At 38.3% G+C, this 23,570-nt stretch overlaps 1 protein-coding gene across 4 annotated transcripts in view; it reads left to right on the top strand.

Moving 5' to 3' along the window:
* The window catches only part of TRIO (trio Rho guanine nucleotide exchange factor), a 242,903-nt gene that overhangs the window by 29,216 nt on the left and 190,117 nt on the right, over positions 1 to 23,570 (top strand). The window contains exon 1 of one of the 4 annotated variants that reach the window (XM_038125626.1): positions 7,213 to 23,566. The exons of the other annotated variants lie outside the window; for them this stretch is intronic. Coding sequence (XP_037981554.1) covers positions 23,509 to 23,566 — 58 coding nt within the window. The 5' untranslated portion in view covers positions 7,213 to 23,508. Of the gene's footprint in view, positions 1 to 7,212; positions 23,567 to 23,570 lie in introns of those variants that run through there. 4 annotated transcript variants of the gene reach the window in all.

Raw genomic sequence — 23,570 nt, 5'->3', positions numbered from 1 at the left:
TGATCAAGTGCAATGTATATAGACCAATTTGAATGCTATTTAATTAGAATAATGTCTATACTGTTTATAAAGCATGGTTAAGACACTGGGTCTTAAACGTGGGTCTGCCATGTGTCATAGCAGACCCTTCTCTGTGGCTTGGAGGAAAGACCATCACTTTTGAATTGCTCAGGCAGGGGAGAATGGGAGCACAGCAGAAGTCTCAGAACAAGTCCAGAGGTTGGTTGGTTTAGTGAAGTGGACTAAATTCTCAGTTTTTAAATGTTGTCAGACTTAAAATTGGAATCTGAAGGAACAAATGCATATTGAAAATGTAGATCCCCAGGGAGGAGAGGAGCAAAACCCAGTAGCATGAAGATGCAGAACTGTGGAGTTGGATGTCCTGCTTAGTTATGTAACAGGATTTTTAGCTTGACTATTCCATGGGCATACCAAAAGCTTGTAAAAGTTATGATTAGATAAGAATGTATCCTTATTTTTACTAACAAGTAAAGGCCTGAGCATTCTCTGAATCAAGAAGTAGTGTTATTTTTATGATCTGTTACTAGGTGTTCCATGTTACAGGGTGAGACCCCTGAATTTGCTCTATGGATTTGAATTTTGCTTTAATAATATAAAATAAAGCCAGGCACTAATATTATTTAATCATTTTTTATATTAGTTTACCTCTTCTGATACAAGTTCATGGTAGTATTGTCACATTAAAAAACCCAAAATCAACAAACAAAACCAAAGCTGTGTTGTGTATCTTGGAGTTATTAACTTAGCTTTTTTCATGTTCCCAGATGTGAAAAAATTAGGACATCCTAAGTATTTGTCCTTGATCTTACTGCCTGGGATGTTAGCAGTGGATGTAACAGTTGATTGCATTAATAGCACAGTGGCTTAGTGCAGTCTGTCTGGTAATAGCACTGCTGTAGCCAACACACAAATAACACTGCTGAGTGGATAAAATCTCATTTAATGGAAGTGACTTAATCCCCCAGGTTTGCCCTAGGGTTTGGATTTGTAGCAAAAATGTTGGTTTCTTAGAGCTGTTGTAGTTGGAACAAGAACTGCTCTTACTGAAAACTGCAACCTGAAAAAAAAAAAAAGTGTTTTGTAATGAAGTTTTGAAAGCATTTGGTAACTTCAGTGTTTAAAATGTTACTAATAGTTTCTGTTACTTTTAAGATAATTTTATCTTTATGTACAACAATAAAATTATTGTCCTAAACATGAAGATCCAAAACAGAAATTACTTAAAAGCACATGAGAGAAATTGCATCCCAGTCCAAAAAATAAATTTACTTTCTAATTATTTCCTCTTGTTGGCTTAGCTAAAATATGTGTTCTACTAAGAAGCATGTGTATATACTTAACATAAATGAAAGCAAACTGTCCATAACTAAGAACTTTAGTAAATTGAGTATAAATAAGTATGAGTTTCAATTGCTTTTCCAAATACTCAATTTTAAGACAGACTGCATGAAGAAATGAAAATGACTTAAACATCAACCTAGATGTTTTGGATTGCTGTGTCAATTAATCTTCAGTGATTCCATATGTAATGGGAAAAACATTAAACCTCAGCAACTGCTATTTAACCACTGTGTCATTTGACTGACGAGTAGTTAGCAGGTAAAAATTAGTGTTCACTGTTGTTAGAGAGTTTGTTGTTCTTTTGAGGCAAAACCCTGGATACACTTAGAAGATACTTTTCTCTTTAAACAGTTGAAACGTTTGAAACAAATTGAGGGTTATTTACTGGTCCAGAAATACCTGTTTGTGATGTTCATGGTAAATGACTTGGTTAAATTAAAATTGAAAATTCTATTTAGGAATCAAAATACTTACTGAAAAGAAGTAATTCTTTTAAAGCACAGAATGAGGGTTTCTTTACATCACTGAAAATTCTGCAGATTTTTAATGTCTTACCTGTATTTTTCATTGACAGACTTAAATGTTCACAATACTGACATTCTGCTGGGTAAAGTTTTAAAACTTGTTTGCAAGTGCTTGAATCTAACAGCTCGGAAAAAAATAAGTGTGCAGAATTTTTGTAAGATCTAATCCATACTTTTAGAGGAGATGAGTACCATGTAAGATTCTGCCATGTAAGATTCTGAAGTGACTTTTGTTCTTATTTTGGGATGTTGTGTTTTTTTGTTTGGTGTTGGTTTTTGTTTGTTTTGTTGTTGTTGTTGTTTTTGTTTTTTTTTTAATACAGATTCACAAATTTGTGAATTGAGATCAGTGCAGCCACAATATTAACATATAACTGAAAGGGAGAGTGATGATTACTATTTAAGGAAGAATTATGTTTAATGTCTAGTATGTTAAATGTCAGTTTGAACAGCTCCAGATGACATGGGGAAGAAGAGCCAAACTTATGTGTGAGAGCTTTTGGTCAATCTTTGAGCAAAGAATAAGAAACATACTAGAAGAATTTTTGTTAGGAATAAATACATGAGATTTTATAGGTAAAATAAGGGCGTTTTGATGACTACTTAAGAAAAAAAAACCCCAACTTTTCTCAAACCGAACCATTTGGACTTCATGGTACTGGAGTGAGGAATGTCTGTCATTGACTTGTCAAACATTGGCAGGTTTTTGGGTGGCTGTTGGAAGGATAAGGAAATAAGTACAAATTTGTAGCAGTCCTTGGTGGTTCATAGCCAGAGAAAAATAATGATGTACTTTAAAAAGAAGTGTTACTGCAGTTTGTTAATAATACCTTTGAATGGCTCAGTCCTGGCCTGTGATCACAGTATTAGCTATGAAATAAAAGTACTGGGAATCTCAGAGTTACTAGGCTGCTCAAGTTGAGCTGAGTCAGTCACCTGCTATTTTATGGGCTATAGAAAGTAGGTGATGAGGTGCTTCGAAGAGAGTAGTTACTAGTGCTTATAGAGATATTTTGGTAGCTCTTTTTTCTGTGTGGTAACTCTGTGGTCAGATAAAATGACACGTTGAAGCCCTAGGCAATGATACACTGTTTCCAGGCATGCAAGCTCTTTTCCATCCAATATCACATAGGGAAAGTACCCATCTATGTCCAGGCATTCCTTGCCAAGGTGCTGTTCTTTGCCTTGTGCTAGTAAAGTAAGAGCATGGGATCCATGCTTGGTAGTGGTTTGTTTTTTGGTTTTTTTTTTTGGGTTTTGGGTGGGGTTTTTTTGTTGGGTTTTTTTTTTTTTTTTTTCTGTTTTAAAGTCCAGTAATTTCTATGGTACATAAAAGCTGCTCAATTGTTCAGAAAGTTATAGGTCAGTTGTTGTTGAGCTAGCAAGGACATGGGTGAGGGAAAAATGTGTAGAGGGTTAAATTCTGCAAGAGAAATTCGGACATGAAATTGAATGCATTCCTTGCTGCTCATGGGTATAAGGTATACTGCCTTATATTGCCTGGATTTTCAATTTGTAGCTTAAATGTGCAGTTTTGTGGCAGTGTGAATATGAAAATATTGATGAGGTTGACTCAGTTCAAATCACCTGTCTTACTTCCTTAGGATTTAAAATCTAATGTTGAGATTGTAGTAGTACACAGAGGACAAATTGCGGAGGTAATATACGCAGGTGACCTGCCGGTTGCTCAGACACTTGAGGAAGAGCTTCATGTTAATGTTACTGTTATTAGATACTGTCCATGTGCAGGCGTGACCAATGCTGTGGAGAAGAGAGGTGTTTTGACCGGAGCAGTGGAGAGACAGGTGCTCTCAGGAGTTTAAGAAGAAATGGAATCTTGCAGGCTTTTAAGTGTTTCTTAGAATTTGATTAAAATTTTAACTGACTTAAACTAATAATGAGTTCTTGTTGTTTAATAAGCTCTTCCTAGCTCTTCCTTGTCTCTTTGTTTAAATATAAGATAAAGGAGGGAAATTTAAGCACAAATAATTGTTGGTTTGGCACATGGAGTAATGAAAGTGTAGATCTGATAAGAGGATGTTAGAACAATTTTTTTTAAACAATTTGTTCAATTAAAAAGCAAAGGCCATAATTTAGCTTGGTGGGTGCAACTTAAATTAAGCCCCATGCTTTCTTCCTCACCTTATATAGAAATTCATAATGCTTGGTACAAAACACATGAGGTTGCTTCATGTAGAGGGAGTGAGTTTTGCTAAGGATGTTTTTTGGAATGATTTTGAATACTAATAACACACAGTGTTTAGTCTCTCGACTCCAGCATTAACTCATTCAAGCTGAACTTGGTAGTGGCTTTTGAATTGTTACCAAGTACCCACTGGAGCCACAGAAGCAATGGAGACACAGGGCTTGTGAGGTGAGGATACAAATGATCTAACTTGTCATTGGAGATACAAATATAATTTGATTGTCAGTATGTAGGTGTTAAGGTAAGCATTGGAAAGGAAGTAGCTAGTTTTTTAGAACCAGGAAAAAAGGTTAAGAGATTGTTGTTTAGGAGCTATATTTTTATTTGTAGCCAAATAGCTAGCATTTTGGTTTAAAAAATTATGAGTCCTGCATCCCTTGTCTGAGACAGTCTTCTGCCCACCTCTGAATTCTGTTGCTTTTCATTGTGTCAGCAGAAGATTGAAGATGATTGCTGGGAGCTGCTAGAGCTCTCTCTAGTAGTAAACTTGCTCATAGCTCAAATCTGCTTTTGAAATAATACAACTTGCTGGTATTGGGGGTAATCTGCACTCAAGAGCAGTCAGTAGTATTATCAAGGCACTTACGAATGCTTTCCAAGGGGATTTGGTGTGACTGGGAGGGTTCTTATCTTGTGGAGGGTTGTTAAGCATATGCAAATTGCAGTATGGCCCAAGCTACTGGGACTAGTGATGGTACACTCAGGTTCTGTCTGATGAAAGCACACTGGAGCTGAAGATGCTGAATGCTGTAGTCGTAGGTAGTGGCTTCATAGGAAGGGAAGAGAAATGTGTGGATTGTGTTGTGAAATACACGGTCTGCTCATTACTTTATTACATTACATAGTCAAATGCTTGTAGAATCAAATGGTATTAGGTAGTCAGTATATGCTAACCTTGATTTTTTTTTTTTTTCCCCCCCACCTACATCTTCCCATTGTAGTAGTCTGGTCATGAAACAAAAGTATATGGCAGAGTAACCTTCTAGAAGGGCTTGGCAGGGGATGAAGTAACCCCTATAAAATTAAGATTTGGGTGGGAGTAGTATGGTGCTTATGCAACACAGCAGCTATTTTACTTTTAGCAGAATTTTATTTGTTCTTGTTTATAAAATTTCTCAGCAACCACAGACTTGGAGCTACTGTGGCACTTTGAAACTCAAGGAGATCTCAACAGAGGTGAGGCTGAACCTCTGCTAATTAGCATGGTTTGTTTCCATGCATGTGGTGTCTTCACACAGGGTACTTGGTCTTGAGACCACAGGGTTCACAGCAAAGCTGAGTTCTGAATGGAATCTGCTGTGGTCTGTAAGCTGTCATCAGATAGGCATTTCATAACTTTAAAAGGCTGATATTTCTGGATCTAAGCTGACCCTAGAAATAACTGAGCACCATCTCTGTGATAATGTGTTTATTTCATCCATTCTTCACCAGAACTTGATCTTGCTGGTTCAGAGCTGGTTCTCTTACCTGCGACACAGTTGACCTGCAATCCCCAGTAATTCACACACAGTGATGTAAATTACTGCTATTTAGAAACTGATGGCTGGCACAAAAAGTGTTTAGTGCAAGAATGAGTAAGACACTTGTCTTCCTTTGTCTTTAAGATTGTTTGCTGTTATCAAAACCTGTGAAGGTCTTCTAGAAGGATATTGAAGAGAACTCTGACCAATTGACAAGCTGGGAAACATTTGTAGGTAGAAATTGCATGTAGTTCAGACAACAAAAACCAGAAAACGCTCAGTGACTTAGTCTGTGGAAGGAAATTTAAATTTTAGTCTTATATCTTGAATTTGCTGTGATTTATAATGTGAAGATACAGTGCAAATAAGAAGTGACTTGGAAAAAATACTAAATTTAAGTGGCTGAGAGGAGTTGAGGCATATGGCTTATTGTGGAAGCGTTGTCTCATCAAACTTTAGTTTTATGTTTGGTGACAGTACATAGGGATACATCAGGTCTGAGTTACTGGCAAACAGCATTTTAGAACTGAGTAAAACGTTTTCTACAATCCAAAGAGAAGACAATATTCAGCAGCAACAGGTTTACTGAATTTTGTTACAATGGAAACGTAAGTTTGGTGTTGAGGGCAGGAGGGAAGCTGTGCATTTCTTAGCTACAATAGAGTCCTCCATCTGAGATCCTTATGGCAGCAGTAGGCACAGTACAGACACAGCTGTTGGTGTTCTGGCTGTAGATAGCATCTCCTGCCTCCTAATTCATGGTATCCTTAAACCTGGAAACCCAACTGAGCACAGCTAAAGGGGAGTATTTGGAGTAAAAAATGCAGCTGGGCTAAAGGGGAGTATTTGGAGTAAAAAATGCAGCTGGGCTCTTATCTAGTTTAGAAATTACTGCAGTACTAGCATGTGGGGAGTAGTTTTCAGTGGCTCAGTGACAATTAGAGCAGAAAAAGTGCAAGCAAATGGGTAAAAAGGTTAATTTTTTAGCATCTATTCTTTTAAAAGGGTGGCAGATCCTTGGAAGAGGAAAAAGGGTTTCATTTTTTAGTTTTAAAGGTGTGTAGGAAGCAGGTGCATTGTCTTCATGTTGTAGATGGTTTGGCTAATTGGATGTGCTTTAGATTGACTAGCAGCCTTCCTTGTTCAAGTGGAGCTAAGGATTTGGCAGTGTGATTGAGAGAATTTTTTATATTTTGGGGCTTTGAGAAGCCTTCCCCTCTTAAATGACTTGATTACAGAAAACTGTAAGAAGTAGTTAGCCATGTATCAGTTCTTCCTTGCTAGGATAAGGTGACTTTATATCACCCTTTTAGCTGTTTGGAGCATACAACAGAGTGATTTGCTTGGTTTGCTTGCTGAGTACCCTTAGAACAGACTCCTCAAAGCACGCTACCTGAAAGAAGCTGCCTGAGTTTGTCATTTCAATGCATTACTGTTCGTATTGCTGTTCTTGTAGGGGAACTTGAAGGGTTTCAGCTGAAGGTGTTTGTAGGAGCGCTTCCTCCTTATTCCCTGCTGTTTGGATGTGTTTTAAAATTTCTGTTCCTGGTGTTATCATTGAATCTGGATAGTGATTTTTTACTATGACAAATTAGGTGGTTTTGGGTTTGGATTGTTGTGTTTTTTTTTTTTTTTTCTTATTTTTTCTTTTTTTTTTCTTGGTTTTTTTTTTTTTTTTGTGTTGTACAGGTCAGGACACTGAAATTCTTACAAAGAAAGCTTTTGTTTAAATAGATACACTTGCAAGGACAAAATGAGTTATTGAATTGTAGTATAGGGCTGTCTCATTCCTTGTAGAATGATGAAACTGCAGCAGAAATAAGCACAAGTTAAGTTTTATATTTCTCATAAATGAAACCCCAAAGAGACAACCATTGTCACTTGAATTTCTGGCTTTACATTATGTTCCTAGAATACACAACTGAAATGGAAATTTGTGAATTAAATTAAGACCAGAACTATAATTTATTGTAATGGAAGGAAAATCTGAATATGTTACACAAAGAGTATTTTTAGAATTGGTTGATTGTAAAAAGCTGATAGCTTTTTCTACATTAAGATTATTTTAGTCTGAAGAAGAAAGTGGTGCTTTATTAGTAGAACAAGCCTGGTATGAAGCTCATATTGTTGCATAAAAGTATTTTTTACTGTTGCACCAAGATATGTCCTTTCCTTCAGTGGGGAGGTCTTCTCACAGACTTATTATAAGGTGTGTAAGGAATTTTAGTTTTGATGTAAATAAGAAGATATTCTGAAATGTTTCTACTCAGCCCTTCTGAAATAAGAAATTGTACATGTGAAGCAGAAGAATACAAGTCTGAGGTTAAGTATTATCTTGCACAGTAACTTGTAAATACAAACAGGAGAAATATGGTAGTGCCTGTCGAATACTGAAAATACTAGTTTATGAGCCTAAGGCTAGCTTAAAATATGTGGCAGAAACAAACCACAATCAGAAATACCCCAAACGATCACCACTTTACAACCTATCTCCCTCTGGCATCATACAAGATATTGCTGAGCAACAAGAGTTCTGTCAAGGCCTGGCTCAACACTTGCCATCTGCTCTCACCCCAACACCTTCAGTTTCTGTGTACCCCCTTCATGCTTGACCTCTTCTGCCTCTCCTCAGGTATTTCACCTGCCCTGCCACTGCTTCCATTGCACTTGCCGGGATGGACCTGCAGCCCTTGCCCTGGCTGCTGCTGATTGTCTTCCTGGTGCTGCACAGGTCACAGAGGGGAACCATCATCTGGTGCTGCATTCTTCTCCCTTCACTTACTCCTGGCTTTCTTTCCATCTTGAGGGGGACAGCTTCTGCTGTGCCTCTGCTCTCAGTGTGACAAAGCATTCAGCACTGGGTGGCCACATTGTGGCACAGGGTAAAAGGACTGTAAGGATCTGCTAATGGCAAGCTGGTGTGAAGGCTCTGAGGTGCTCCAGGGGGACTGCACAGGGTATGGCCTTGTGATATGCAGCCTTGGTGTAATTCTGGAAAAAAAAAATAGGGAAAGCATGTGGCCCTTGATTTTATGCCTTTTCTGCTCTTTCCATAGGTCTTGAAAGATTCTTCATTCCACTTTGTTGTATTAAGTTTCTTACAATGCATTGAAAACTTATTGTCAAATCTTTCCGGTACTTCCCGGTATTAATGGTGGTGTTCTAAAGTTGTATGCTGCTTGGCTCTTGGGTGGGCTGCATCTAGATAGTGTTTCTGTAATCAGTTTCCCTAGCTTCTGGTCATCTACTCTGATCTTTCATAGCACTTTTTTCAGTCTTGCAAGAATAAAAAGAATCTTCTCAATTTTTCATTGCTACTTGAGGAACCAATGGCTGAAATGAAAATTATAAAGGTTTCTGCTGATTAGTAATTATTATATATTTGTACCAGCAGTACATAGTTCCAAAAATTAAGTTATAACTATCACAAGTTGAATACTTGCAGTCATTTGCCAGGGTGAGCTGTAAGTGAATTTTAAGCATTGTTTTTATATTATTGTTAAGCATCCTAGCTGAAGTCACCTGCAGGGAAAAGCATTCCAAAAGCCTTCTTTTGTGACTCTGGCAGGAAAGCTGTTGGAAGGATTTGCTTAGCATAGGAGACAAGAGTGTAGCCCCAACTAAACCAGCTCTCCTAATTTAGGGTGGCAAGAAGTCTTAAAGCTGATTTGGCACTCAGCAGAAAGAGCCTGCTGAGAAAGAGGATAAAAAGGATCTTCACCTTAGGCTGTAATTCAGTTTGCAATTCAGAAACAGTGCCAGATTCAGCTTCCTGGCCACTCATGCTTGTTCCTCTGCATGCTGGATTTGAACAAAACTGAGTCAGTATAAGACCTTCCCCCCACACCCCCATCTTTTCAGCAGATTACTCTTTGGCTGGATCAGTTCCCTGCTGCTTTTCATCATGCAGCTGCACAAATGCTTCTGTTGGCACAACAGTGGGAGCAGTGTAGGGGCAGCAATGAGCCACTGGGAACATGGGCCCTTTGGATCAGCTTAGGGATCCATCAGCCACAGTCTGCATCTTCACTCTGTTTAAGCGGAGGAAAAGTCTCATGGTGAGGCTTATGTGGAAGCTTGGCTTCCTGGTCTAGAGGGCTATGTGAGCAGCCAAGCATTTTACCTTGCACAGGCTTCTAAGATATCCGTGTATTTCAGTTGAATCTCATTTTGGGTGGAGATGGCTGGACATCTGAAAATGCCATACTGTGTTGATGACTGTACTGTGACTTGATAATAGTTGAGATGCCCTCTGGAAGCATTGCTGCAGCCCTTGAACAAAACTATCTGTGGCATGCAGAAGGTATTTCTGATTCAGTCTTGACTGACTGCTGCAAAATGCCCACAGATGCTCTTAGTTCCTCTGTAGATAGAAGAGCTGAAGCTAGAACATTTGCTTCGTTTGGGTGCTTTCGTTCTGCTTATGTAGTGAAAACAGAATTGTTTAATTGTGTGGAAAGCTTAGCTTGTCTGAGCATTGAGGGGAGTAGAGACTGTGGGACTGGAGCACCGTTGAGTGGAACAAATTTCTTATTGCTGTAAAAGTCTTTGTAAGCCATGCTTGTTAGGGTGAGATCCTTCAGAATAAGTTCAGCTAAACACACAATCCATTACTCTATCAAATGATGCATTTAGATAAGATTCCTTGATAATTGATGTCTCCAGTGGCTTTAACAGTGACAACTGGCTTTAATTTCTTTCTGCACCATTGGCGTCCAAGTGTTGTTCCCATTTTGTTCCTTCAGCAGTGATAGGGCTTTTATTAGTGGTTTTTACACTTTCTCTGTTAGCATATTCTTTCTATTTTCAGTAACTAATGAGTGGAGGTACTTAAAGGGATGAAGCAACATGGAAACACGTGGGTTTGTTTGTCAGTGGGCTGAATATGGTGAAAGTAACACGAGAGGACAAGACTGAGACATGGAAAGTAACACTGGGGCATCTGACAGTTCACTATCATCAGGTCGAGGGGAAGTAATATGTAACATGCAATTGGCAGGGATATGGCTGGTCAGGTACCCAGTGAAGAGGCATCTTGCAAAAAATGGTTTCCAAAAAGTCACTTATGATGTTCAAAATGGCATGTTTAATTGCTCATTGATGACTGGATTGTTGCACCTCTTTAGCTGGTGCTTAGGAGCTCCTTGAGAACCAGTAGTTGTGACACTTCTACTTGTTTTGCTCTCAAAGGTCATTAACTTTCTGGAAATAGATTTTATAAGGAATGTTCCATGTAAATTTTAAGTGGACTCTTGAACGGTATCCCTACCGTGATGCAAGATGTATTTTAAGAGGCTGACTCACTTTTGAAATTCTGCCAACATTCTGCAAAGAAGAAGAAGATCTGAGTAATATTATGAGTTAGAAAATATGTCTGCAGGGACAGGTAATAGCAGAGAAATTTTTTCCCTATACAATGTATCTCCAGTAAGTTGGGTGTTGTCTGAGGCTGAGGCTCTGTTTCTTTAACTTAAAGAAGAAAACCAAGGCTTTTTTTTCTAGGAAATTTTTCTTTTCCGAAGAGATTTCAGGGTTTTTTGAAATTAGGTTGTTATTCAAAAAAGTATGGAAAAGTAAGAAAAACATTTCTCTTTTACTTGAGAAAGCCCACTTGTAAATGCAGTCTAAGCAGACTAAAGAGTTTCAGATGAAAACTAATATGGAAGCTACTCAAGCCAGTGAAACAAAAAAGTGATTTCAGTTAAGCTTAATTGTGAAATTTAGCTCAAATTTTGTATTTCTGCCCGGCTGAAGTGGAAGTGGAAAACAGTTTTGTTTTTCATGTTTTGTACTAAAGGAGAAGCATAACTAATACTACCACTGCCAGCTGCTACCAGCATAGCTACCACTGTGTGCAGTTTTGGATGTGCATCTTGTCCAAGTGCTGGCCTTCTTCATTTTCCTGTGCTCTGGGCTGGTGCAGTTTGTAGCTTCCATGTTGCTAAATGCTATGGGAGAGAAATAGACAAAGTTTTGGCTCTGTGTCCTATCCAGAGTATGGTTCATGGACAGTTCTTTTGGCTGTGAAGCCTTATTTTCAATTCAGAATTAGAAAAGGAGAAGACTTTGGTGCTGTACTTCGTGACCCAGAACTGTACCCTAGTTCTTATTAATAAAAAGGAGAGCTGGGACAGTCTTATTCCCTCTGATAAGATATTTTCATGTCTTCCTCATTTCATTTTATGTTGAAACCAGTTTAAACATCACTTTAAATGACTAAGCTTTCTTAGGCTGTATATCAAAGAAAAATTGTTAATAGCTTTTTTTAGTAATCACACTGGTTAGACAGAAGATGATTCCTGCCGATAATTAAATATTTATTATTCAAGACAATGGAAATTTGGATGTGGGGAGAGGTGAGGAGGGGGGCTAAGGAGTATTTCTTGTTTTCCCTACCCATTTGTTATACCTCCAGTTCATGGCCTCTTTAAGTTCCTCAAAATGAGAATAGTCTTCATGGAATTGTTGACATTTTGGCTTTGAACTTCTTGAATTCTTATGCAGTGGTAGGGAAAACTGAAAAAATCGTAGTCTGGATGTCAAGATTTGCTCCATGTACACAAATTGTGTGGGTAGGGAAGGAAGAAGAAAAGTTGAACCAATATGTGGCTTGTGGTGTTTAGCTTCTGCACCAAGGTATGCTGGGTTGGCAATTTCAGGTGTTGTTTATCAGGTGGCATATGTGTATCAGCTGCCTAAATAAAATTTTCCAGGATTCTGGTTGTGTTTGGAAACTTATGTCAACATTAGATTTGATCCTGTTACTATGAAAGGAACTCTGATTCTGTTAACAGTAACTCAACTTTCTTCAACACATAAAATGATCTAGGATTGCTGTGAGAACTTGGTGAAAGCCACAGGAACCAATGTTGTGAGTGTTTTAAATTGTCTGGCAGTAGTAGGAATTTGTCTCTTCAGAGACAGATAGTAGAAATGTGTCTCTCTAGGCAGTTGTAGAAGCCTTAGAAGGTAAGTATCTAGTGTGTATTAATACAAATCAACATCAACAGCCAGGTAGCTGTGGAGCCAAGCAAGGATTGTTGAGAAAGAACACGGTGTGGTTGGAGAAGAGGGCCACATGGAGGTGGGGCAGCACTTTTCCAGGACAAACGTCCTTGTTCTAGCTTCAGGAGAGAAGCACAGCACACAGTGCAGTACAGGCACAGGAATAAGGCTGAGAAGGGGGCATGGACTGTAAGGAGGGATCAAGACTACCCAAGACCATCCCCAAAGCCCTTCAACCCATTTCCAGAAAGATCTAAAAGAATGTACTGTGATGATAACTAATTTGTGTAGAAAGCAAGAAATTTATCTCCAGGGTGGGGAGAAAAAAAAATGTTTCTGTGGCCCTTCTGACTTTTGCCTTTGTTTCAACCACTAATATATATGAATCTTAGATGCTCCCATCCACTTAAGGGTGCAATGTCACAGTGGGTTGACAATTAATAAGGAAGGCTTCTGAGGAAACCAGATCTTAATTGTTTGGGTGCTTCCTTGATGACTTCAGTGCCTGTGTATAGTTTGGTAGGGCAGGCCTTGTTTTACTTCTTTCAGCCTAGCTTTAGCAGATTGAATCTCTGTATGTCTACATAGCTTAGTTAGAGGCAAACTCTCATTTGACTGTATCACGAGAGGAACAATAAAAAGAAGTTCTTATGATCCTTTAAGTCTAAACAAAAATGTTTTAAAGTGAAACAGGATGAACTAAACAGCAGCCGCTGCTATTATACAGTTGCTGTATAAGCTAAAGCCATAGAAGATGCTAACAGTTCAGAATGTATTCAAGTGTGAAAGACATATCAAACCTTAACAGAAGGAAAGGACTGAAGTCTCTGATTGGGCTTCACTGTGTCCAGTGCGTTTGTGTTTGCAAGATTAACCTTAAGCTTGCTGCTCCTGCTGGCTGATGGGTGCATATGTGACAAAGCTGCTGTTGAGATGTTGGAACTCTGGAATAGTCAGTAGTAACATTGTCAAGTAGGTAACTGGCCAGTTCTGGAAAAATTAAGTCCTTTCCTATGCTTTTTGGCTTGTATTATAGACAAACTTTTGAATAAAGAGAAGGTAAATATCCAAATCCCAACTCTTTCCCTGGCAGAAATCTGGGTGGTTTATATTTATTTCTTTTTAATTTTACTGTTTTTTACTGGATTTCTCTGGCCTATGTCACTACTATGTTTCTGGGCTCTAAGGTCTCTCACACAAACAGTAAACGTATGCACCCTCTTCCTCTATGTTCTATATGTGCTGTTAATGGTAAACAAAATTCTTAGTGGGGTTAAAATAGAATAATTTGGAATGAAGTTTGTAAAGCAATGCTGTTTATCAATTGAGTGTATGAATGTATAAGAAGGAATGACAGATACAGACAAGAGGGGCAAAATCCTAAGTTTATAAGTATGCTTTCCACCTGTTCATAATCCATAACTTCAGTCTTAATGGATTTGTGTTTCAAACAGGTTTTAGTGTGTCCTGTAACCAGGCGCCTTTTCATTTTTGCAAACATCAGTGAATTTTGCGTGAAATCCATTGTCTTAAAAGGAATTGTTGGCTATTTAATTCAGCTGGGATTTTATGTAGGTTATCTAATGATTATCTTGATGGCTTATAGCAGTCTGGAAAGGTGTATTTTGGCTAGAGATGAATAAAAATGCAGATTCACTATTGCCTTTGTTTTACAAATCTTCCAGACTTTATAAATTAATATTCCTGGAGGTGTAGTATAGTATTTTTTTTTCTTTTGTTCAGTGGTATTTCAGAAGTTTTTCAGTTGCAATACAATGGTTGGTAAGCCAAGGAAGAAAAATTGCTAATAATTAAAATAGAAACTGTTGGGGGTGGATTATATTTGGGTGCAGCTCAAAGGTGTTTGATTTCTCTTTGTGTCCTGTTTCTCATGTGAACCATTTGAAATGGAGTTTGTTTTTGTATCTTTGTGTAAGAATTTGTCACGTTGAAATAGCTTTGTGGATTGCTTTTGATCAGGTTTGAGCCTCTCAGTTGACTGGTGAAAGCTGGGATATGGAGTTGATATCTCTCTTTCAGGAGTTAAAATATTTTTTTCAAACCTCTGTTTACCTTAAGCAGTTTTGGATGCCACAAAGTGTGGGTATGGGCTAAACCCCCCCCAATTTATTAATTGATAAGTGGGCGTTAAGAACCAAATCAACCAGTGCAATCAGTGACAATTCTTTTGGAGATCTGTGAAGTCCTTTTTTAAGTGGATAACCTTTTCTATTGATGCAGTGGCATGAGCTGGGTGCTCCAACATATCAGAAAAAAATGCAAGCATCTTTCAGCTCTTGTCAGTCTGATTGCATTGCTGTTAGCCTGTCTAAAAAGATTTGTTCTCCTTAGGATTGCTTACAGTACATGCATAATTTAATAAAATGGTGCAACTGGCACAGCTGAGAGCTGAGCTGCACATAGAGGCTGAACTGACCTCTTGGCTCTTGATGTACCTGATACCACCAGAACTGCATTTACATTACAGGCTGTACTTTGTGCTTAATTGGTGAGTGTGGAATGAGTCTACATAGTTGTTAAGTCAACCCCATTCTGGATGACTTTATAAGTTCCTTAAAGTAGATAGTTCAGAGAAGAGTGTGTGCTTGGAAATTAGGGATCCCTTTGTAAAGGTTAGGAAATTATTCCAAGAGTACACAAAATTTCAGTATTTTACTGCCATAAAAACACAGCAAAAAATACTATAGATTCTTGTTCTCTGCTTAAATCTCACATCCTCTCCCCCCACAAGCCAAACAAATAAACAAAAACCCTAAACAAAATCAGGTCTTTACTTGGTGAATATTACATCTTGAACATGAGCTAATATTTGATAAGGTGGAGGAATACCAAAGGCATTTTATCTTCAAAGTTTTTTTAATTTAACCTGAGATTTGGTTCAGTGTAGTGGAACATTTCTAGATATGCTTGCAGAGAATTTTACATGTTTGAGACATTTTCTTTGAAAAACTGGAAAAGAATTATGTAGAACTTTCAAAGTCTACACAGAATTGTGAAGCATTATTGATACATACTGATCAGGCACGCAGGGCTGAATGTTAGATTGAATGTTTTGGTTGGCATTTCACACTCCAAAATTAGTCTCTCAAAGTTCATTTTAAGTGTTCTGTGTGGTACGTTTTTCAAGGCTTTAAAGAACTTGGTTAATGTAATTTTTACCTCTAGTCATGAATTCATTTTCTCTGAGTAGGAGTTTCACACAGAAATTTATGTTTAACGTCATCTCTGTTACAAAGCATACCTTTTGCCAATAGGGGTTTTTTTTGGGTGCAGGGTGGAGAAGAGGAGAAGTCATAAATTGTTATTATACTACACCTCTGTTCCTGCCAAAGGTAGCCAACTTTAAGACATTCCTGTTAGTTTATCTCCATATCTGTTTAAAACAAACAAACAAATCTTTGCTAATTTCCCTGAAACACATCCAGAGACAATCTGTCATTGCAGTTTGATCTGAAACTTATGATAAAAATAGTTCAAACATTAAACAAAGGAAGCTTTAAAGCAGAGAGATTATTGAGAGATTCAACTGCAATATTACAAAAAGTGCTGCCATTATCACTTGGCATTTTTTAGTTCTACAGCATTACTTTAAAGCATGTTCTGGTGGCTGATGTTAATTTTCAATGTTAAATATATGTCACCTCAATGGGGTAGAAATGAAATGGCTATTTCAACCCAATTAAAATATTTGTGATGGCTAAATAATGTGTGTATTTACAGAATCATATAATATCTAAATGCAGTTAACCAAAGCTTAAGCTTCAGGGTGCTAGAAACATTTAATGTGAGGAACAAAGTCAGCATTTATTGCAGTCTTAGAGTTGACAAACCAGTTTTAGAAAATGAGTTATTATCAACATATTATTAAGTCAGGTCTGATATTGCTGTTTGAAAAGATATTAGCTGGACAGAAATCATATTTCCAGTTATATAACTTCTGCAGAAAGAGATGCATTTTAATGGCAGATGAAATTGATTTTTTTAAAAAATAAATCAAATAAATGTTAGTGACTGACTTGGTGGACTGACCTTCCTAATGTGAATCATTGTCATTTTAATGGAAAGGAAATGAAATGAGGTTAGTTGCAAGTGATGAAGAGAAAAGCTAGATAGTGGAAACTTTTCTGCTGAAATAGAAGGTTTCACGTATACAGAAGTTGGAGGTGCTTAACAAGAAAGTTAATCATTAAATGAAGATACTGTTTTTTACAGGCAGGATTGTTGTGCAGAGCTGACCCAGTAGTTAGCTGTCAGTTCTCAAGGAATGCAACTAAACTGCTTAGTCCCCCATCATATGAGCATTATAGGTGAGGATAGTGTAATCTGTTGGCTTGTCATTACACTTCCATAGACTTGAAATGGATCAGTTTGTCAAATCAGGTAAACAGAATGCAGATACTGGTGACTACCTCTGTTTAACTGGCAGTTTACAGTGTAAAAACACCTCCAACAGAGCCACTGGAATAAGGGAGGTGAGATCCTTTCCTTTGCTTTGGGTCAGCGTCTACATTGTAGGGATTGCCCTGTGATGGAAAAAGCTTCCTTTAAAAAAACTATACTGAGAAGTTTTATGCTAAAATGATCTCGAGAGGATGAAAAAAGTTGAGTAGTGAAAGGAAACGTTTCGTTACATTAAAACGTAATGCAAAACGTTACATTTTTGTAATGTTCAGAACTGTAGTAGTATCACTTAAATGACTTCCAAAAATTGATCTAAGTAATTGTTAAAGGGTGGTGTTTTGAAGGGTTTTACCACCTAAAGTCTGCTACCATGTGTTCTCTCTGATAATCAAGCCTGGCAGATATAAATTAGTTTGGGTATTTGCTCACCTGCAATACAGAAGGATTTTCCCAACACTGAATTGCATTATTTGGAAGACTGAAGTTCCTCTTCTGTCTTGGAGAGAAGTCAAACCACTTGAATCAAGTGCAGCTAAACCTATCACAATCATAAGAGCTAAAAATGCTGTAACATGCAGAAACATTTGTGAAATTATGGTTTTTGTGATACCTGCACTGTTTAATACCATGTGATTAATTAGGAATGGCAGTATCACAACTGATCCCTCTTGGGCTACTATTGCTGTTTTACATATAGGAGTAGTAGAAGTCACTGTGGTCAGAACCAAAACAAATGCTGAGTTCAGCATCTGACTTTAGTTGTCTTTATTTAAAGAAGAAAGTAGTTTCACCTATTTGGCAAAATCCCTTTTAGAAGCTGTTTTACTTTGCTTCCAGTCAGGGAAGATAGATGTGTTCCTGGAAAGATGATTTATTGTGGGCTGTAGTTTGCAAGCATAGCACTTTTCATCTAACCATCCATTATGCTTATTGTATTTCTCAGCCTCCCAAGTAGAATGCCTTATTTGTCTGAAAATTCACTACAATTCCCCTAACAGGCTATGACTGTATCTGTTGGATTTTTGGCTTGTTATACTTAAATATGTAAAAAGGGCACAAACAACATTTCATACACGCATCTCCAGGATTGGCCAGTTTTCTTGGATAGAGTGTTTAAAATTACAGAGAGCTGTCGTTCTCTCTGTTAACCTTTGGCAGAAGATTACTAAAGGGAAGTGGATGCAAGTGGCTGAACTGTTGGGTTTCCATTGACAGGAGTAAGTAATCCTAGAGCAGTTTATAATGTTTTATTACAACCTTACAGTTTTGAACTAGATGACTGGTTAGCTCAAAATTTAATTGTTGAAAGCATTGCTATGATTTAATGGGTCAATAAAAGAATTTTTAGATCTTCTTTGTATGTTTACAATGCTAGTGTTTCCTCTGTCACTTTTTTCAGAGATTGATTTATTGGCCTGTAATACTGTTGGCATTTAACTATGCCAGTCTGTGGCCAGTATTGCCAATCTATCTACGTCTGTTTAACAACTTGCTGCAATCACCTGGATTTTTAACAGGAAGGTTAATAGTGTGATAAATACATGGGGTTTTCTGGGATGATTCACCATTTCCTCTAATTGTTCCCTGTTTTAAGCGCAAGCTTGTTTCTGGGTGAGCAAATAAGAATATAACAATGAGAAATACATTTAGGAAATGTATTTCTAGGTGCTCAGTGGTAAGTGCAGAAAGCTGGTCTGTAGACTTGGACTGTTGGAATAGGTTGTGGAAACTGAGCAGCAACAAATAATGTCTCCATGCACAATGAAATGGTCATGTCGTACTTTCCTTTCCATGTTCAAAGATAAAGTAGACTTTAGGAGCAATCAGCTCAAGGGGAATGCTCTTGAGGCAGTGAATTAGGGGATGTCCAAGAAAGTTGAAGACTTTATCTGCAGAAAAAATGCCAGGTAGCCATGCAAAGGAAAGCAAATGTCCAGCTAGACTTGAAATAAGAAGTGGACATTGAGGGCCACAAGTAGTCCTGCTGCAACATTAACAAAAGGAGAATAAAGAAGGAAAAAACACTGCTGCTGAGTGGAATGGGTGGTTTAGTTTCCACTGATGCAGAGGTTGAGTTCCTCAAAGCCTTCTTTTCCACCTCCAAGATCTTCCAGGTGTTTGTACCTACAAAGAGAATTCGGGGAGGAGAGGATCAACCAATAACCAGGAGTGGATTGTTACAGTGTGGGGACTGGTTGGTTGATAGCAGCTCTCTATAGAAATTGCTGGCTGTCCTGTTGGACACTAGGCTGAAGATGAGCCAGCGGTGTGCTCTAGCAGTGATGAAGGGTAACAGTGTCCTGGACTGTGTCCACAGGAAGTTAGCTAGTAGATTGCCACTATCAGTTTTCACAAGGTATTCACTATCTGGAATATTGTGTTGAATCCAGCTGGTGAGCCACCAATATTGTTAGATTGGACATGTTACCCTGTGAGGAGAGGCTGAAGTTCAATCTGGAGACCAGGCAGCTTCAGGGATCCCTAATCATAACTTTCAAACCAAGAAAGAGGGAACTGAGAAATCAGGTTCTTTATATATGTGGTGGGAGAAACGAGAAACCTTCATGAGCTGAAACATGGCAGGTTGTCACTCCAAGGGTAATTGAGCTCTGGAAGAAGTCACCCAGAGAGGCTGTGGAATATGGCCCTGGGAGATTTCCAAGACTCAGCTGCATTAAACCCTGAGAAACCTAGTCTGACCTCAAAACTGATCCTGCTTTGAGCAGGAGACTGAGCTGTGAGCCTCTGAAAGTTCCTTCCAGTCTGAGCCATTCTGTGTTTAGAGCCAGGATCCACATTGCACAGAGCCAGTAGGAGCTGCTTTGGCTTTCAGGGTCCTAAAATGTTCTGGGTACCCTTGTTACCTGAGAATTTTTGGACTATTTGTTTAAAGTCACAAGCTTCCCTTCACTTAAAGGGTGAATTTGAAGGAATTTGGATATTCACTGACATTTAATGTTTTTAAGCAAAAATGTACTGAGAATTAAATTCAAATAAAATTTAATATAAAAAAATATTTCCAGAATGAGAATTGTTTCTATGACTAGTTAAAAGTGTACCTGTTACCCCCAAATCCAGTTCTCACTTGCTCATGTAAACTAAAAAGAATGATTTAGAAATTTTATTTGGAAAAATGGAGTAAATTCTAACTTGATGATTTAATACTTCAATGATGCTTCAAGAAAAAACAAAAAACTAGCATGGGGATGAGACTCTGTGAAGGGATACAGAAAATGAGGACTGTGGTCAGTTTGTAGCTTCACCACGTGTGCCGTTGCTTTCACTAGGTATGCAGGCTGTTGCAACAGGATGTGGGTTCCTGCCTTGGAGACTCCTCTGTGTGTGCTGAGGAGTGAGTGAGTGACTGCTGGTGGTCTCTCAGGGTTCCAGGCAGACACAGCTGGGCTCTTTCCTCCCAGTCCCCATGGTGCGAGCACCCAGGCTGTGCCAGGCAGTTGCTGGGTAGAAGTGAATAGTTGCAGGCCTGGCCCAAATGTGCCTGCCATTGCAAATGAAAGAGTTTGCTATGTGATCCGTGTTTAGCTTGGAGTTAGGTACTGTGTATTAGACTCTCTTTCCAATTCTTTGGGGGAAAATAGTTTCTTTGATAGGTTTGCCCGCATGATGTTGGCAAGGCCAGCTGTAGTACTACACAGATACTTACTGGCCTCTCACAGTGAGCTGCATTCATGTTTAGCATTAAACCCTGGCACCCTGTTCTAAGTTGAATTGCTTGCATAGTTGGCATAGTCTTACTGAAGTAATTGCTGATGTATGGAGCAGTGTTTGGTGGTAAAACACTCTTTCAAGTGCCTGAGTCATGTTAGAGGCATGTTGTCTGGAAACTGCTGAAAGAGATTCCTTGTTGGTTTCCTTTGTACTCTCATTTCCTGAAGAAGAATGAGGGGTTTATTAATTTTCTTTTCGTGTAGACTGACATGGAATTGTGGTGGCCCTCAGCTAGGACAGGCTGTGTCCTAGGTTAGTTGGGAAAGGTATTAGTGCTGTGGATTGACACGCTGACTGTGACACAGATCAAATGCTTTCCCCTTTGTGTAGCTGACTGCCAGTGACACACTTTCTGATATGTGCATCAGGAAGCATTCTGCTACATGATGAGCTCAGGAAAACAGTAGAAAGAGATTCTGTCTTGATTTGCTTAAAAAAGGCTTTTCTTAGTTAGATCAATTTTCTTTTTTATGAGCTAATATGCTGTTAACTGTTTTAACAAAATCATGCTGCTTTGTTTGGAAGTCCTGGAAACCGAAGGCAGAGTTTGCAAAGTATTGGCAAATGTATGCAGGAATTATCTGGCTTGTTCTTAATTTTGCTGTATAAGTTGTTAAACAAGTCTGTGGAAGACCAGTGCTGACAGGAGGCTGGAGTATTTGGCTGCCAAAATACTTCTGTACAGTACAGCAGTAGCATTCCACAGAACAGTGTGAAAGAAAGGACTCTTAATTTGAGGTCATCATCTTAAATGTCTTTGAGTTCTTTATGCACTGAAGTGGCTGTGCCTAATTCAAAGCAAATCAGCATATTACTTTTTCCCGTGGTGCAAACTGGATAACTGAAGTAATGCAGAGGCCAAATCAGAATTCTGCTTTTCCTGAAGCATTAGGACAGCGGCCTGTGGCCTTTGAATAGGGCTTAAAGTGTAGCCTGATAAGATGTGGCACTTCACAAGAGCTGTCCTGGAGTAGAGAAGTGGAGTAGAGACATTGAGTCAGTTTGCCTGAAATGCTTCAGTTATGGTCTGGATTTCTTGTGCTAGCACATGTGTCGCTCTTGGGAAATGACTGAAATTTTTACCTTGTTTTTCATGTTTTGTCCTTGTCAACCCACCCAAATGAGCCAGTTTCTTTTGTTCTGAGTGCAGTGATTCCCCCATTCTCCTAGATGGCATTAAGAAGTTTAAATCCATAGGTTGTATTATTCAGGTATGTTGAATTTTGATTAGAGATGTTGAAAGAATAAAACATTATCTTTAAGGTGAAGTCAGGCTGAATATTTTGTTCTTCACTGTACTTTATTTTACGTTTTATCATCTGGTGCTGTAGACGCGAGTTGTTACTCACCCTACTAATGCTTAGTTTGTTCTTAATTAAATTGTTGATGGAGAGTGTTATCTAAATCTTAGGCATGCCTTATGTTGAAATGATGAATTTATCAGCTAGTTAATAATTGTGCAGGTTATTGGTTTATAACTTAGAGTAGTAACTGGACCAAATACTGGGGTGTCGCTAGGAGTTTTTTAGTTTTGCTTTGGAAAGGATTTTTTTGTGTTTTAGAGATCAGGATAAACTTAAAATATTTAACTTCAGTTTTCATTTTCTAAGGCAGTGTGTATGTTGACCTTAGATCATGGCAGTATCTTTTTCAGGAGGATAAGCATTTCAGAAACTGGGGTAAGAATGTTCAGGGATAATTGAAGGAGTCTGTTTCAAGTAAATATAAGCAGAGATGAAATGATTAGGGAAATAATTTTATATTTAGTTATATACTTATGCAGGATCTCCTTGCTAGCAAGTTCTCGTGTACTCTGAGGTATTTTGAGTAACAAATCTAGATCATATAATGCATAAAAACAAATCATAAGATTAAATTTACAGTTGATCCAAATACAAAAAGAACTGCAGATCCTTGAAGCTGACAGCTCTAAAGGTGGCAGTAGTAAGTGAAAATTGTTAGTGGACATCCGGCTAGTGTACAGATTCTAGAACTGAAATAGTAGGCTTGTGTAAGATGAGGGGGTTGACTGTTGAGTTTGAGTTACATGGCATGTTTTGCTGTTAGTGGTGGGTGGCTTAAGTCCAGACACTCAGGTGGTGAACTCTGGTATTCAGCTTTATTGGAGTGTCATTCCTAAAGAAAAGCATTAGAAAGTTCAGTTTATTAAAGTGAAATTATAGATAAGGAGTAAGGAAATGTATAATAATAGTAATAATATTTTTCTTGCCACAGATAAATACACAAAAGGTTAACAGCTGTTATTTACAATAGTGGTCCTTTCTCTTACTGAGTTTTGCAGTTACAGGATTTCTAGCACATGTCTCCAGGCTTGTGTGTAGCCAGGAAGGAGACTGTGTTTTCAAACTGTCCTCTGATCTGGGAACAGTTGCATCTGGGTATTACATAGGATTAAATAGCAATCATTGTCAAAGCCTATTTGGTAGCAAATCCAGGCAGAGCAACTGTTAAGCAAACTGACAGTCAAGCAAAGGGTACAGGCAGAAGATACTCATTGACAAAGATGACTTGGATTGGGAACATGCACTGTACCTTTTTTCATCTGACTGCTCAACAAGATGAAAAACTGTTTTGACTTGGAAATAGAAGACAGAAACCTAGCATTTATGGAAACTGCATTAAATTTACTGGGGTCTTGAACTCAAATCTGAGTGTTTTGAAACAGGGATTCAATTTTCCTGATAAGGCATAAGGGTTTAAATTGCTGCTGTTCCCAAGCACTGTTTAGCTTATCCGTTCTGTTGGCCGTGGACGTATGGAGTCTCTGGGGGTATGAACAATGTGCTCTTATAAATGGGATGCAAAACAAAAAACTGGTGTACTGATACTTCTGAATGGTAA

The sequence above is a fragment of the Motacilla alba genome, chromosome 2 (genome assembly GCF_015832195.1).
Source record: "Motacilla alba alba isolate MOTALB_02 chromosome 2, Motacilla_alba_V1.0_pri, whole genome shotgun sequence".
Taxonomy (NCBI): domain Eukaryota; kingdom Metazoa; phylum Chordata; class Aves; order Passeriformes; family Motacillidae; genus Motacilla; species Motacilla alba.
The sequence above is the reverse complement of the archived record's forward strand: the minus strand, read 5'-3'. Positions and strand labels throughout refer to the sequence as shown.